The following is a 17878-nucleotide window of genomic DNA, read 5'->3' on the forward strand; positions in this document are numbered from 1 at the left end:
AGTGCCACTGTCAGTTTTGTAAATCTGGAAAACAGAAGGAAAATACGAAGTCAGTTTATAGGCGTAGAGGAATTTTATTTCATTTCCAAGTTAAGTTGGATTAACATCAGCGTTATTTCCTTGGCATGAATCTGGCATGAAAGATATGAAGTTCTTAGAGGCTGTACCCTGTTCCTCTCTAAATAAAACACTGAAGAATTTTGGTACGTGTTTTGATGTGCAGAATGGGTGGCAGACCTTCTCTTGGCAGAGCTTTTACATATTTGATAAACTAGTAACTTCGGTCTCTACATGCAAAGGAATGTGAACATCTAGGTGCAGTTTGCCTATTTGAAAAAAGTCTTTAGCATCTGATATGGCTTGTTTAGAGTCTTACATTTCAAATTTAATGAGTAAGAAAGGCATTTTTTTGCGGTTTCATTTTTCTTCTCAAGCCCAGAATTAGAGAACACGCCACATTTCCTCAGGTGTCCCCATTCGTGCTTCGGTTGATGGTGTGGGGAGTTGCTGGAGACCAGTTATAACCTTATTACCCGGGGCAGGCTGGGTCAAGTAGAGCAGCCGAATAGAGAGGTTTCCTGTTCACCTCCTTCCAAGTACCTGTATGTAACTCAGAGTTTATGGTCATAACTGAAAACTGGTTAGTAGGTGGGTATTCTGCAAAAAACAGTCTTCTCACCTGTAAAATCAGCAAGGGCAGGCTTTGGAAATTTGGGCCAGTGTCTGGAGGCTCTCCAAACCTGGATTAAACTGTACTGGATCTCTTCATGTGGTGTGCAACCTCTCAAACTCATCAGGTCTCAAATATAACTCCTCATCTTTCACATTGCTCTTAGCCCTGGGAAGACCTGTGCTTCTCATTTGTCTGTGGATTGGAGACCTAAAAATTCTAGTCTCGGTGACTCTGAGCCCAGGTTCATTTGAAAGAGTGCAAATCACATTAATTCTTTTATGTTAGCTGTGGGTTTTTTGCACACCATGAAGGTATTTCATTCACAGTGGTCAGGAATTATTAGATAGGAGAGGATGGGGGCATGGACCCACATGATTGTGAGTTTTACATTTAGTTAGAATCTGCATTAGAGCTGTTCAGATAACTGGATGAGATCTGGACAAGAGAATAATATTATGTCTTCTGAAAGTTAGAATGATGTAATGGAAGGGACATTGGCAGAAGCTTGAGAGACTAGAGATTAATTGATCCTTTGCCTCCAGGACTTATTACCAGCAGTCTAAAGAGGTCTGTGACCTTGATCAAGCCACTAATCTGTCTCTGAACCTACTTAACTCATTTGTAAAATAAGGTGACACCATGGGCACCTGGGTGGCTCAGTTGGGTTAAGCCTCTGACTCTTGGTTTCAGCTCAGGTCATGATCTTAGGTTCATGGATTCGAGCCCCGCATCAGTCTCTGCACTGGCATCACGGAACCCGCTTAGGATTCCGTCTCCCTCTCTCTCTGCCCCTCTCCCACTTGAACTCTTGCGCGCTCTCTCTCTCTCTCTCTCTCTCTCTCTCTCTCTCTCTCTCTCTCTCTCTCTCTCTCTCTCTCTCTCTCTCTCTCTCTCTCTCTCTCTCAAAAATAAAATAAATAAACTTAAAAAAAAAAAAAGGTGACACCAACATCTACCCTCCAGGCTGATGATAAGGAGTAAATTAAGTAATATTTTAAGTCAGTTAGCAAAGAGTAGGCATTCAATAAAGGCATTTCCATCCACTGGGCCCCTTACTATTTTCTCCAGCAGAGGAATGTTGCTAGCTTTTATAACTTGAAAATTAAAGACCAATTGAAATTTATGTGCAGTGATACTGGAAAGAGAAAACATTATCCTTTGTGTAAAGCATCTTTGTGCTTCTTTAATGGACTGTACTAAATATAGTGAACTATATCATGATTTCATATTATGTTTGATAGAAGATATCTATGGGAGTGTAAACTACATGGAAGAATACATAAATTTAAAACGTACTAAATAATGGAAACATGATAAATTTGATCCTTAATGGAATAGAGTTTGGTGTGGTCAAATTTTTAAGCAATAAAAATGTAGCTAATGAATTCTCGTAATACCAGAAGGAAGTCAACAGAAAGGAAAAATGATTTATTCTAAAATAAAGTACTGGGGTACCTGGGTGGCTCAGTTGGTTGAGCATCTGACTTCAGCTCAGGGCATGATCATGTGGTGTATGAGTTCGAGCCCCACATTGGGGTCGCTGCTGTCAGTGCAGAGCCTGCTTCGTATCCTCTGTCTCCCTGTTTCTCTGCCCCTCCCCTGCTTGTTCGGTCTATCAAAAAAATAAACATTAAAACTATGTATATATTTAAAATAAAGTTTTAATGTAACTACAATACTTAGCACTTAATGAGAGAAAAGCATGCATTTACACAGGGAGAAATACATTGTCTGTGCAAATGAACCCAAATTTAATCTGCTGTTATAAATATTTTAAGCAAAAATGAAATTAGGTATTATGAAATATTTAAAACTGATACATTTAAGTTTTAATTTTTCTAAAGAGCATCCTGCCTTGGCCATATGAAACATGGTTGTTAAAGTATGTTTCCACCTAGTGATTTGGATAAAATACCGCAGGAAACAACTCCAGAGGAGAAAAGCATAATTTATGCCAGTGTTTGTATATATTATATAAATAATTTATGTAATATGTGTATAACATTTAAGTAAGTAAATATACACATGTAAACACATATACGCACATACATGGAACCAATGTACATGCCTCTATTGAGAACTGACAAAGCAAACATTAGCAAAATGGAATAACATAAAGTTATTAAAAATGATACTAAACCCACACTCTATTAACTGGAAGTAGGTGCATGAAATACAAAGGAAAAACCCTGTTGTGGTCCCTGTTTCAGGGACATAGTGAAGCACAAGACTGTCAGTTGCTGTCTCAGGAACACGACATGGTATTTATTGTACGGTGGGAAAATAGATAACCCTGAGTGAGTTCTGACTAAATAAGGTAGTTTCAGATAATAAGTGCTATGGGAGAATAAAGCAGCAGTAGAATAGAGAGGGATTTAGGGCCATGGGTGACCTTGTTTTGGAGAGGATGGTAGGGAGGATGGCTCCATCAGGGACAGATGGACTGAGCCATCAGGGTTGAGAACCAGCCTGGTGGGGGTAGGGGGAGTGTTTCAGGTGAGGGAGTAGCAATGTTAAGGGTGCCGGACTGGAATGAGTTTGGCATGTGTGACCAAGAACACGCCAGTGTGGTTAAGTCTTGGAGAATAATTGTATCTTTGCCTGGATGACAATGGCAAATAAGTTACTTTTGGATGGACTGAATTGCTAGGTTTTACTCTTTTATGGTTTAAAAAATTTTATTTTTTAATTGTGAAATTATGGCAAAAATGAAACAATCCTACATTTTAAACAAGAATGATAAAGCAAGTATCTACAGACTCACCCCTAAAATCCCTTCAGTCCCTTTGTCACTTTCTGCCTGCATGGCTTTCCTTTGCCCCCAGTGGTAAATAAACATTGTGTGACTTTTGAGATAATGATTCACTTGCTTTTCTATAATTAAGTGACCTATATATGCAGCCCATAGTATACTTTAGTGCACCTCGTTTTGAACTTTATATGAGAGAATTATACTGTGTGTATTTTTTGTGTCACTTGATTCTTTTTGTCCAAGTTGTGGGATACATCTGTGTTGACTTGTGAATTTATAGTTATTTTTACTCTATAGTGTATGAATGTAGTATAATTTTCAGTTCTTTTGTTAATTGGTATTTGTTTTTTCCAGTTTTTGGCTGTTATTATGATCTTCCTGTTAATGAGTTTTCTAGTATATGTCTACAAGTGCACGTGTGTAAGGTTTTCTTGGAAATTTACCTAGAAGGACAGTTTTGGGGTTGTAGGGTATCATCAAATTTAGTAGAAAATGCCAAAGTACTTAAGGAGGAAGTGTACCAATTTTTACTCTTAACTAATAGTATGTGAGGGTTTCTGTTGCTCCACACAGAATTTTACCAGCACCTGGTCTTGCCAGACTAGTTTTTGCCATTCTGGTAAGTGTATTGAGGTATGTTGAAATTTTCATTTTCATTACCACTAATGAGTTTGAGCACCTTTTTTATGTGGTTATAGGCTATTTAGATTTCCTTCAGTTCCTTTTGTGAAGGGCCTGTTCAAGTCTTTTGTTCAGTATTTTATTGGAATTTCTGCCTTTCCTCGTTGATTTATAGCTGTCACTTATACCTCCTGGGTGTGTGCTTAATCTTCATTCTTTTTAGGTCTTAAGCATTTTTCGAGCTTAACACAGTCAATTTTTATTAATCTTTCTATTAATTTATATGTTGCTTTGTAACAAATCATCCCTAAACCTAGTGGCTTAAGTAGCAGCCATTTATTTATTTTAGTCTGGACTTGAGTTGATCTGGATTACCTTCTGCATCAAGGGCCGGAAAGCTTTGCTTCTGCAGGTTGGCTGCCTGACCGATGGGTCAGTAAGTTGGGGGGCTGAGCCACAAATCTTTCACCAACCAGCAGGCTAGTTTGGGCTTGTTCACATGGAAGCCAGAGGGTTCCGAGAGAGTTGAGTAGATGTGTATAAAGTTTTGTGAGATGGAGGTTCTCAGTTAACACAGTGTCACTTTCACCATATCCTGCTGGGCCTAAGACCAGCCTACATTCCAGGGGCGGAAAGAGAGACTCCACCTATTGCAGGAGGAGCTGCAAAATCACATAGAAAAGAGAGGTGCCTACAGGGAGAGGTGGAGAATTGTCACCATGCTTGCAGTCCATCACATTTTACATTATAGTGTGTGCTTTTTTTCCATATGCCAAGGGTAAGAAATTATAATCCTGTATCATCCTCTGAAGGTGTTGTAGTTTTACCTTTGGCATTTTGGTTTTTCAGTCTGTTTTCTATTTTAAAGACGAAAAAGTATTTGAGAAAAGCAAGCTAAACGTGAATTAGAGGAAGAAGGTTTCAAAAAGCATGACAGCGAGAGATGTTGATAATGAGGGAGGCTATGCACATGTTGGAGCAGAGTGTCTTTGTACCTTATGCCCAGTTTTGCTGGGAATCTAAAATTCATCTAAAAAATATAGTCTGTTAAGAAGAAAATAAAGAAACCAAACCAAGCCATGACAGTAGCTGAAAGAGCTGGGGAAACATTATTGGAAAGTTTGAGAAGTGAGAGAAAGCAGCTTGTCCAGGAGAGCATTGGGGAGTTTTGTACTTAATGATTACAGGTAGAGTTGGTAAAAGAAAAAAAAAAAAATCAAGTAGCATTTTCTAATGTAAAAATACGAATCTTTTGCTTTCATTCCTTGTTTGGTCAATGACTAAAATAAGAAAATTGCTTCTACTATCTCATTAAAAACAGCCCTCAGTTTTGTACATTGTTGGCTTCCCTTTCTTGTCTATATTTATTTTTGCATGAGTACTCTGACCACCAGTTATAGATTGTGTTTTGTTTTTTTCAACTTAATCTGCTTGACAGGAAACTTTTAACACAGTCTGTCGGTATTGACGGTACTGAGATAGGACTGTAAGGAATATGGGAGTCAGTGAACAGCTCTTAGAAGGTGCTTTAGACCAGTGGCAGGATTGTATCCTGGCCAGGGCATGGCTTTGTGTTAATAGCTCTAGAGTAGAGTCAAGCCTTTGCTGTTGTAGTAGCTGTGCCACTTTCTGTAAATTGTTTAACATCTCTGAACCTTAGCACCCATTGTAAAATGAAGATAATCTTAATTTTATATGAGTATTGAATGAGATAAAAGTATGTAGTGTGGGCTATGGCCCTAAAATAAATGTTACCCTATTTTAGAAGTAGGGTTTTCCACCATTTTCTTATTTTTTTCTATCTTTGTATATACTTCTATTTATTTAATTTTTTTGAGAAATAATTACATTTATATCAACATAGTGATTCGATATTATATACATTATGAAATGGTCACTACAGTAAGTCTAGTTATCAGCTATCACCATACAAAATTATTACAATATTATTGACTATATTGCCTATGCTGTACTTTACTCTCCTGTGTCTTACTTATTTTATCATTGGAAGATTGTACTTCTTACTTCCCTTATCTATTTCATCCTTCTCCCATTCCCCTTTCCTTGGGTTATCATCAGTTTATTCTCTGTATCTATGAGTCTGTTTCTGTCTTTTTGTTTGATTTTTTAGATTCCACATATAAATGAAATCATATGGAGTTTGTCTTCCTCTGCCTGACTTATTTCACATAACATAATGCCCTCTAGATTTCTCTATGTTGTTACAAATGGCAAGATTTCTTTCCTTTTTATGGCTGAGTAATATTCTATTATATACACATACATTTTCTTTATCCATTCTTCTATCTATGGGCATTTAGTTTGCTTCCATATCTTGGCTATCATAAATGATACTGCAATAATGTAGTTTTCTTTTTTCTATTAATCTCCAATAAAAAAAGATGTGAATGTGTAGGTCTTTTGCAGAATGAATTCTTTCTGTCATTTAAGCTTGGCCTTTAGCTACCTTCTGATGCTGTTTTCTGTGAAAACTCTTTGATCCTTCTGGGTTTCTCTGGCTGGAGTTTGCCAGTCAGTTAAGGGCATCTGTCAGGCTGACTTTGAGCTTTGATACTTTTATATTTGAAACCTTGGCTTCCAGCCAGTTCTTATCCAGCCCTGGAAGATACCATCAGGTGTATGTATTCCTAATCATAGCCTGAACTTCTGAATCGGGCAAGTTCTGACCTGAGTGAACAGATAAAGGCAAAGAGCTTTGGGGAACAATGTGAAGCAGTTACATCTCAGAGGAAGAAGAGGGTGGGAGAGGGAGTAAACATTTCTCCAGCACCTGTTCTGTGCCAGAGTATAGAAGTGAAGACAGAAACATCTCAGAGCATACCAGTATGAGGGTGATGGGCCCGTCGGCAAATAAGTTGGGTTGTACCTCCTCTTGGATTGGGTGAAGAGCCCTACAGCTCTGGCGACTTTAGGATGAATACATTTCTTCTAATCCTGGACTTAAACAAGTTTCCAAGTAATCTTTCGATCTTTTCTTTCTAGGTCTTTCAGCAGCCCAGCGGAAGTTTGCACATTCACTCCGAGACTTTAAGTTTGAGTTTATCGGTGATGCAGAGACAGATGATGAACGCTGCATAGGTATGTAACAGTGAGGTTTTGGTTTGCCTCCTTTGCTTTGACCACCAAATAATCATAACTTTCTCTTTGTAGATGCTTCCTTACGTGAATTTTCTAATTTTTTGAAGAATCTGGAGGAACAGAGAGAAATTATGGTGAGTTGTGGGATGTGAATTAGTAAGTTCAATTTCAGGCAGAGAAAATCTGGGTTTTGAAACTGGTTCTGGTAGAAGTTTTGATGCATTTATCTGTGGATGAAGTAATGCTTAGTAGTGGAAAGAGCCCTGGATGAGGTTTTAGGAACCTGGATTTCTAGTTCCATAGTGGGGCTGACCGTGGTGAGATCTTAGACAAGTTGCTGGACCTCTAGACCAAGGCCTTGTTTCTTTATCCATAAAATAGTGGGTTGGACTCTGGCAGTGCTTTCTAGATTTTTGTTAGCAGTGGAGGACTTTCATTTAAATTGAGTCTCAGGCAGCACATTGATATACCCAGAAAATAAAGGCAGAAAAGCTTATGTAGAGGCAGAGGGACAGCAGAGCAATGTTAGAGTCTGAATCATATTTTTGTAGGTTTTAAGGTTGTGTGGAGGGAGAGAATTTGGGCCAGGAAGTCCTTAGAATCCTGCCTTGCCTTGAGATTCATGATCACAACAGTGACTCTCCAATGGGTTCTCTCTACATGCTTGATGCTATATGCTGAATGCATTGAGTGGATGATTTTATTTCATAAATGCTCAGCAATGGATTTTGAGGGTATTGAGTAATAATTTCTCACCTTTCTTAAAAGTTTCTTTCCTAATGTCTGTGATTCATTCAGTAAAGATTTATCGGAGAATTGCTCTTAGATTATTATATACTATCCATGCTCACCAGATTTTTACAGGCTTTAAAAAACTGTTTTTTCTATGTCCTTGAGAATGAGTCCTACCTAGAATTCTGTTAAAGTATAAGTGTACAAGGGGGTTCAAAAGTGCTTGTAATAATAATGTTGAACATGATAGCTAATATAGTTAGCCTTTAGTCTGTGTCTGGTACTGGGCTATCAACCCTGTGACCAACCTATGATAGAGACTCTTTTATTGCCGCCTATTTGACAGTCGAGGAAATGGAGCACATGGCCGCTAAGAGGTAGAGCCAGAACCAGGCACTCTGAGCCACCCACCATTTTGGCCAGCTTCCTAGATGTTCCTGTAATTACTTTCATTGGTGGTAGTGGCGGTGGGATTTTTGTCTAGTGGAGTTGCAGTAGGCGAAGAAGTAGTGGGGGGGGTGGGGCACTGGTTTTGACTTAAAAGTGACAGCGACCCATGGCTTCTAAAGGCCCCAATGTCATTTGCATTGTATCCTATATACTGAGATGATGTTTATTATAAACACTACAGAGGGCATGTGAAGGTACTTTGGTCCAGTTAGGTTTTTCTGGCATAGACTGACATCTTCAACCATTATTTGTGTGATCCCAAGTCACTGATTTTTCAGCGGTATAGGAAAGTTTAAATGTGAAAGTGGATCAGAGTACTGCTATCACCTTTATACTACATGTGGGTGTGTGGGTAGCGATGGAAGTATGTGTTCTCAGTTTATGTTAACAGTATCAACTTTTTGTTTCCAGCCCTCTTTGATATTTAGTTGTACTTCTCTTGGGATCTTAGATTTCAGCAAATATACATTGACCTCCTTGAGTGTTCCAATTACTGTTAATCTGAGCACACAGAGAGAAACCAATCAAGCTTCCTCATGGAAGGTGCATTCTAGGAAGGGAAGGTGATGAATAAACATATAAGTCAGGCAGTGATAAGATCTACAAAATCAAATAAAGAGGGGCCTTTGGGAGGCTTAGTCGGTTAAGCATCCAACTTCAGCTCAGGTCATGATCTCGTGGTTTGTGAATTTGAGCCCCATCTCAGGCTCTCTGTTGTCATCTCAGGGCCTGCTTGGGATTCTCTCTCTCTGTCTCTCTGTCTCTGTCTCCTCTTCTTTCTCTGCCCCTCCTCAACTTGTGCATGCTGTCTCTCTCTCAAAATAAATGAATACACTTTAAAAACAACAACAACAAACCCAGGGCACCTGGGTGGCTTATTCGGTTGAGCATCTGACTTTGGCTCAGGTCATGATCTCACCGTTCGTGGGTTTGAGCCCTGCATGGGGCTTTGTGCTAACAGCTCAGAGCCTGGAGCCTGTTTCAGATTCTGTGTCTCCCTCTCTGCCCCCACCCCCCACCTTTCTCTCTCAAAAAAAAAACACCAAAAAACAAAAAACCCACCCCAAACAAACAAACAAATCAGAATGAAATAAAGAAGAGTTAGTAGCCAGAGAGTCAGAGAGTGGGACACGGTACTCCTATATGTAGGGTGGTGAGGGGAGGCCTTTATGGCTGAGAACTATGTGAGACATCCTGGCATTTAGGGGAAGAGGGTTTCAGGTGGGCCTATGCTGGATTTTAGTACCCAAAACACTGAGTGACTACTTTCTGTCTTGATATTCTATTTTCTGTTTTGTGTTCCTTGAGATGCATTGACTAGGTCAAAAACCTGGAACATGGTCTTAGTTCCTGGCTGTCATATGGGCATAGTGTGGTTCTCAGAGCTATTAATATTGTGTCTTGATGCAATCTTCAGCTGTGATGGGGGTTGATAGGGTCTTTTAGATAGGATGGGGTTGACTAGGTGGGTTTCTGGTACAGGGTAGAAGTAGAAATAGGTTGTCTGTTTAATCTGGACCCTCAGGGAGGGATGGGACAGAATGTTACAACACATATGTGGGAACAGCAACTCTTCCTGCAAGCAGGAAACTATTCAGAGCCAGAAGGTAGTTTGGGGCAGGGGTTGGGGGGAGCAGCTATGACCAACCATAGAATTTAAAGGACACTTAATGCCTTTTTTTTTTTTTTAAGCTTTTTATTTTGGAAAAGTTTGAGCATGTACAAAATGTAGAGAGAAAAATATAATTAAACTACATGTACTCAGTATCCAGCTTCACTAACCATTGCCACACAGCAAATCTTGTTTCTCCTATACTTCTCACTCCCCACTCCCATCCCCCACAATTAGTTTGACACAAAGCCCATGATCATATTGTTTCATCCATAAATATCCTACTACAGAGCTCTGGAAGGTCACTCTCTTCTTGATCTACAGTATCCTTGACACACCTAAAGACAAGCAAATTATCATTTCTTAATATTATAAGGAATTAGGCTATATTCAAATTTCTCTGATATTTATTTAAATTCCGTCCCCCCTCCCCCATAGCAGTTGGTTTGATTGAATCTGGATCCAAACACATTGCATTTGATAGATAAGTTTCTAAGTCTCTTTTAGTCCGTAGGTTTTTCTTCCTTTTTTCCCTTGATAAGAATTCCTGATACTTTTCTATTAGCTTTAAAAGACCTTTAAAATAATACTACTTCCTGAGTTACCAATGAGTTATAATAAAAAAATTAATGATAAAAATGAAAACATTTAGTATTTAACCTATACTGATGGTCTTTGGGTATTTCTGTCTAATCTTGATTATCAGGGGGTCTCATTTTTTTTTTAACCGTGAAAATTGCGTGGAATCACAGCTAACTTTTTTTATTTTTAAGTTTTTTTTAAAGTTTATTTATTTACTTCTGTGAGAGAGAGTGAGAGAATCTCAAGCAGGCTTTGCACTTTCAGCATGGAGCGCATTGTGGAGCTCGAACTCACAAACCATGAGATCATGACCTGAGCCGAAACGAAGAGTTGGACGCTTAACAAATTGAGCCACCCAGGTGCCCCTACCTTTGTTTAGTTTTAAATGGCTTTGAACACTTAGTGAAAAAAGAAACAAAAAATAAAATTTTGATGCCTTACTGAACATTAGCCTTAAACTTTTGAATAAGAAAAGATACCTCCCCTAGGAAGTGCTCAGTGTGGCCTTGAAGAATAACTGGTAAAAAGTGAATTAAAATATATTCTGCTGGGGCACATGGGTGGCTCAGACAGTTAAGCATCTGACTCTTGAATCCTGTTCAGGTCATGATCTCACAGTTTGTGAGTTTGAGCCCCAAGTTGGGCTCCATGCTGACAATGTTCTCTCTCTCTCTCTCTCTCTCTCTCTCTCTCTCTCTCTCTCTCTCCCCCCCCCTCCCCCCCCCCCCCCCGCTCCCCCCCCCCCCCCCCCCCCCCCCCGCTCGTTTGTGCACACTCTCTCTCTCAAAATAAATAAACTTAAAAAAGTCTATTCTCCTGTGATAACACAAGGATGGGTGGGGTTTCGTGGAGTAGGTAGCAGTGAAGTGTGTGCTTATCAGGAAGGACTTTGTGGAAAAAGTTGTATTTGAGCTGGAGTTAGTGGAGCAGAGACACAGAGGAGGGCCTTTGTGCGGTTTAACAAGTTCATACCTCCCCAACACATGTCATAGAGATGAGGAAGGCCTTTAAGTAGCTAAAATGGAAGTCCATGCCTTCTGGAAGATTTTAAAAACTCCTGTTTTACTTATAATTATTACACATCAGCAACAAAAAGCTATATATTAAAAAAAAGGAATGCAAAATGACAGCTATGACATAGAGGTAGAACTATTCTAAAATTGGTCCTAAGATTTTAATAAAATCTTAATGGTCACTTGATCTTTAAAAACAGTTATTGTTAAGGCACCTGTGTGACTCAGTTGGTTAAGTATCTGACACTTGGTTTTGGCTTAGCTCATGATCTCACAGTTTGTGAGTTCGAGCCCCACGTCAGGCTCTGTGCTGACAGTGTGGGGTCTGGAGCCTGCTTTGAATTCTGTGTCTTCCTCTCTCCCTGCCCCTCCTCTGCTCACACTCTGTCTCTCTCTCTCAAAAATAAATAAATGTTCAAAAAAAAAAACCATCAAAAAACCAAAAACAGTGAATGTTTTCTGAAATCCTGAATTAAATGTTGCACTATAATATTAGATGTTCATAATTAAGACTGAGTCATTAAAATGTGAAAAAGCATTTTGATCTGTGTTTTAGAAAGCAAGGTCCAGTGTAAAAAAAAAAAAACTCTTTTAAAAGCTTTCCATTTCTTAAATAAATGTTAAAATAGGATGTTGGGTTTTAGGAATAAAGTCATCAGACTGGAAGCTCAACAATAAGGAACAAGTTCTTCTTTGTTGGTTGTGAGCCATCAGGTATATATATATACACACATGACTAATCTGTATACCTCAATAGGCTTAGATATAAATAGTTCCACAAATACTGTGTGTGCCTTACACAGTGCCAAGTGCCATAAAGATAAAGGCATAGTTCCTATCTTTGTGTTGTTCACCGTCCATTGGGAGAGATCACACAAAGCATGCTCTGTGGTAACAGAGTTATTGGGGAATTCAGGGAAGGCATGTTGGAGATGTCCTTTCAGACCTTAGATGACAGATGAATAGGGGTTTTCCAAGTAAGGAAAGATAGAAGTGAAGCACTAGTGTCTTCCCAGTGGGGCACACAGATAGAATTTGGGGAAGAAGGTGGTATCTGTTTGTATTTCCCACCAGTGTTGAGCTCCATGGCTATTAACGCCAATTGCTGGGGAGGGAACCGGAAAGAAGACTGGTCAGGAAGGCAGAGTGTTTCCCCTCAGCTCCTGCACAAAATTTCTGTGAATGAATGGGTCATGCCCTTTAAAAGGCCAATATTGACTTTTTTCGGGAGAGTGTTTTCAAATGAGTACTTTTTATTGATCACTTTGCCAGCCTTGACTGTGAAATTGAGTAACTTGACTTGGGAGCTGCATCCTGTTTGTGGCCAGAATTGCTGAGCTCACTTCTGTGCGTGTTCTCCGAGGAAAGTACTGTGTGCTGTTTCACTGCCAGAATTCTGGAGATGTTCTGTCTGCCATGGCAGGACATGGCGTACTGATCTGAGGTGGGCAGCTGTCCAAGAATTTCAGGGCTTTTAAAATAGTGCTGCAGCGTTGATGTTCTTTTACAAGCCCTTCAAATTGGATTTACCTCGCTACATGTGTTCTTTTATCATAACTTTTTTTTCTTTTTGGTCCTTTTCCTGAACGCAACTGCTTAGTTTCTCAGGATCTTGGGAAATCAAGGCAGTTGCGTGAGGCCCAGAGGTTGAAGAAGGCTTCAGGGAAGAGGGGGTGGGGTGCCTTGAGAGAGAACCATAGCTTGCCAGATAGTGCACAAAAGGCACCTCCCTTTCTTTCAGAGAGGGTGGGGCTGACTGGGCTGCCAAACAGAGTGAAGAGACATCTTGTCCACCAGCTGCATCCTTTTCCCTACTTGAGCAAGATGACCCTGTTCTGTTCAGAATTTTAATGTTACTTAATTTGTGTTTAGCGTTACTTCCGAGTTCTTTAAATGTGATGAGTCCCTAAGGTATTTAAGCAACTGGCAGATTGTGCCTTTATAAAATTTCATCTGACTATAAAAATATTTTATATGGTATATCAAACTTATTTTAATTATTTTATAAACTCTTTACACTTTTGAGAACCCCTCCCCCCTCCTCCTTTTCCTCCCCTCCCCTTCCTCCTCCTCCTCCTTGCCCTCCCCCTTCTTTTCCTCCTCTTCTCCTCTTCCTTCTCCTCCTCCCTCTTCTTCTCCCTCTTCTCCTCCTCCTCCCTCCTCCCCATGCTTTTCTCCACCACAGATTTCACTCTTGTGAAGACACTGGGATAGGGAACCCTTGCTGGGTGATTTGCCCTGAGATTATGCCAGTTTGCTTCGCCCCTTCTTCGTCTTCCACCGTGTCAAGTATCTTAGGTGATTTCTAGATCTTTTTGGAGTTTTTAATACTGCTTTTTGCTCCAGACTTCCTTTTTTTTCCCCTTTCAGAAGTATTTCCTGATACTGTTAAAATGATGTATGTTGGTTAAAGTGAACTAGATATCTTTTACATTTGGGAGAAATTTTCATGCTGTTTTTTCCTTAGCACCACAGGATAGTGGTTCTCAAAGCTAGGTCTCTGATCCAGCAGCATCAATATCACGCGGAACCGTGCTAGATATGCTCTCGGATCCCACCCTAAACCCACTGAGTCAGAAACTCTGGGGTGCAGCCCATCAGTCTGTGTTTTAATAAACCCTCCAGGTTATTGTGAAGCATGCTTAAATTGGAACCACTGGCCTAGGGTGCCAGTGAAATCTCAGCTGGCGTTCCTAACCTTGGAGCTAGAGCTGTCTGAAAGTTGGAAACGTTATGAATTGCTTCTTTTTTTTTTATATATATATTTTAAATATTTTTATTTATTTCTAGGGGATAGAGAGAGAGACAGAATGAGCAGAGGAGGGTCAGAGAGAGAGGGAGATGCAGACTCTGAAATAGGCTCCAGGCTCTGAGCTGGCAGTCAGCACAGAGCCCGACGCGGGGCTCGAACCCACGAACTGCGAGATCATGACCTAAGTGAAAGTCAGATGCTTAATCGACTAAGCCACCCAGGCACCCCTATGAATTGCTTCTTGATGACTTTGTTTACCAGGATATTAAAATAGACTTTAAAAACCTAAGATTTTATCTGTCATTTTCAACGGATTTTGAACTGTATCTAGTTTTTGATTTTAATAGGTTTCTGCTCTAAGGAATTTTGGTGTTGTTTAATTTGTGCATAGCATTACTTATGAGTTCTTGTAATGTGGTGAGCACCTAAGTCATTCCATGCCATTGGGTGCCTTCAGTTTCATCTTGCTATAAATATTGCATTTTACATGGTATATCAAACTGATTATAATCATTTATTTTACAGTTTAAGTGACATTTGTGTGTGTGTGCGCGCAAGGTTCTATTGGAAGGCATATTCAGATGGGGAAAAAATCCATCTTGAACTTATTTGTGAGAACATTTCTCAGTTTAGTTTAAAAGTTGTCAGTGACCTAACTTTATAAAGAATTTTTCTCCTTGGAACTGACCCTTACAATTTGACAACACTGTTTTGCTCATATAAATCCATTTTTTACCCTTGTAAACTCATCATAATTCAATCAGATACAGATGTCATTGTGAAACGTGCTTCCTAGGAATATACATTTTGAAAGTTAGAGTTTTACTCGCCTAGAGCTCTGTAGAGGTTATAGTCAGAACTGACTCAAAGAAATCAGAATTCTAAAATGAGTGAGGATGATTTAGTCAAGAGGATTGGTCTCCTTGGTGGACCCCATTACGTGGGAGGCCTTGCTCATGACTCCGTGTCCTCTCTTCATGACTCATAGTCATCTGTGGTCTTGAAGCCTTGTCGTTGTCAGATTCTACTTCCCTATTGAAACTTATGTTTCCTATATTTCATATTCTTGAGCTTGTTCTCCGCTTCTGAGGAATCTGTTTTTCTGATAAACCCATTATTACTGACGTGAAAGAGCAAAGAGTAGACAAGGACTCCTCAACCCACCCCTGCCACACACACACACACACACACACACACACACACACACACACACACACGCATGCACGCACATGCACACACACACCACCACAGACATCAGAATGTGACCAGCCCACTCATTTCATGGTCTTATCTAGAGGAATGGTTCCAATAGTGAGAATTAAGTTCAGCTGAGGCTGCAGTTTTATGAGGAAAATATTTTTGTCACATCCAGTCATGAAGTACTTAAAGGTATGGCCTTGGCTTCTAAAACAAAGAGCTGAGAGAGAACTTAGGGGAAACTTTTAACCATTTTATTGACCAAAAAACAAAACAAAACAAAACAAAAAACCAAAAAAAACTGGAACTCACTGAAATAAAGTGATTTGCTTCATGTCATTTCAGAACATAAGTTGGTGACAATGATGAAAAGAGAATCTTTCTCCTATCTTCCTATCTCTTGGTATCCTAGTGACATTATTCTTTGCCTGTAGCTCCTTGTAAGATTTACCAGCCTTCCCTCCACCTTTGAACATGGGAGGAAATGCAAATGTATCCTTATATTTGCTGTCTATCAGGCAGCAGTCTTAAAGAAATGTAAAAATTTTTTTTAAGTTTATTTGTGGGAGAGACAGACAGTGCAAGTTGGGGGAGGAGCAGTGAGAGAGGGAGAGAGAGAATCTAAGCAGGCTCCATACCATCAAGCTGAGCCCAACGTGGGGCTTGAATCCACAAAGCCATGAGATCGTGACCTGAGCCAAAACCAAGAGCTGGACACTTAACCGACTGAGCCACCCAGGTGCCTCTGTTGTTATTTCTCCTGACTGTTTAGACAACAGTAGCCCAGCATTTCAATCAACAAAAAGTGGCCCAGTTGGCCTCTTGAGGAAGAAATTTGATTCCTGGTAGTGGTTTGAAGACCTGCCATTGAGGTCTTCTGGTTAGGTCAAAGAAGTGCTAGCATCAGGAAATACCTAGAAAGTGGGTGCCATCATCCTGGAAGAAAATCCTGGGTTGTAGTGGAGTACCCCTTAAAGAGATAAGGCATCCTCTGGTATTCTTGATGGCACAAAGTAAAAACAATGTGTGGGCAAAACTAGACAATAGTGACTGAGATGAAAAGTGATTCAAGAGAGCTGGACTCTGAAGAAGTTTTAGAAATGTCTTAAATATATTTTGTGTTCTGTTTCTGTATGCACAAGGGGGATAGATGATATAAATCTGTCAAAGCGAATTTTTGAAAATGGAAAAGTTTAAATAAAATTTCCATAGTTTTTCCATAATACTATATAGAAAAGTAGAGTGTTGTCATCTTAGTGACATGTTAGATTGAATGAAGTACAGAACTTTAACGGTGGTGGACATTACTAGAAGTCGAGGGTAGACTAGTGGCCATGACTGTGTAGTGGGAAGAACATGGACTTTGGAAGCAGTGGCAGACAGGCACCTCTCACATTGCCTGCTGCAGGGAGTGTAAGGACCATTGGGCCCAGTTGTTGCTATGTGGGTCCATTGCTGTGTTAGAGTGAAGGCCATGCCTTCTACAGTCTGCCCCCAGCCAGTGACCGAGACAGCAGGGGTACGAAAGTAGCGCATTGCTGGGGACTCTGGAGTCCTCTGACAGCAGCCTTGGCTCAAGGAGTCCCCGATGGCCTTGCTGAACTTTCCCTCGAACTGCACTGCAGTCTAACACGTGTCCACCCAACCTTCCAGCCTTCCTTCCCTCCCTGTCTCCTTTGCTGGGGTGAGATCTGCATCACTCTCTCCCTGGTTCCCTTCCCCATTTTCTCACAGACGTGGCCCCCTAGAAAATCTCAGGCATTTCTAATCTTGTTGTGGTGTCCGGTTCTTAGAGGACCTGGTGTAACACAGAAACAGACTTTTAAATGAAGCTAATGTGTATAGGAGACTCAGCACGGGTGTTCATGGTTACCGTTGTTGCCACCAGCAGGGAGTGTGGAATTTATATAGAGACTCTATTCTTTACATTATCTAAATGTGTACAAGAATCCTACTTCATTCATAAATCAAGTATCTTTGAATGTCTGTTAGGAGCTGAGCAGTGTTTTTTTTTTTAATGCTTATTTTTTGAGAGCGAGTGAGCAAGCTAGGGAGGGGCAGAAGGAGGGAGACAGAATCTAAAGCAGGCTTCAGGTTCTGAGCTGTTAGCACAGAGCCCCATGTGGGGATTGAACTCATGAAAGTGATATCATGATCCGAGCCAATGTCGGAGACTGACTGAGCCACCCAGGTGCCCTAGGAGCTGGGCAGTGTTTTAGCACCTGAGGATGCTAGTGAGGAATTAGGCCCTTGTCAGGATGAGGTGCTGAGCTGCTTAGTGGAGAATGAGAGCCATTCTGTCTCATACCCTCCTTTTCTCAGCCACTCAGGTAGCCCAGACACAGAAGGGCTGGAGATCAGGGTCTTTGCCATTGATCAAATGTGTAGGTGTTCT

The 17878-nt window shown here is 40.3% G+C and overlaps 1 protein-coding gene across 1 annotated transcript in view; it reads left to right on the forward strand.

The window, feature by feature from the left end:
• Positions 1–17878, forward strand: part of ARHGAP10 (Rho GTPase activating protein 10) — a 321883-nt gene that overhangs the window by 82614 nt on the left and 221391 nt on the right. The window contains exons 2-3 of the mRNA XM_039253774.1: positions 7050–7145; positions 7218–7279. Of these exons, the coding sequence (XP_039109705.1) occupies positions 7050–7145; positions 7218–7279 (158 nt within the window). The remainder of the gene's footprint in view (positions 1–7049; positions 7146–7217; positions 7280–17878) is intronic.

This window comes from Hyaena hyaena, unplaced genomic scaffold (genome assembly GCF_003009895.1).
Source record: "Hyaena hyaena isolate Hyena2069 unplaced genomic scaffold, ASM300989v1 scaffold_464, whole genome shotgun sequence".
NCBI lineage: Eukaryota > Metazoa > Chordata > Mammalia > Carnivora > Hyaenidae > Hyaena > Hyaena hyaena.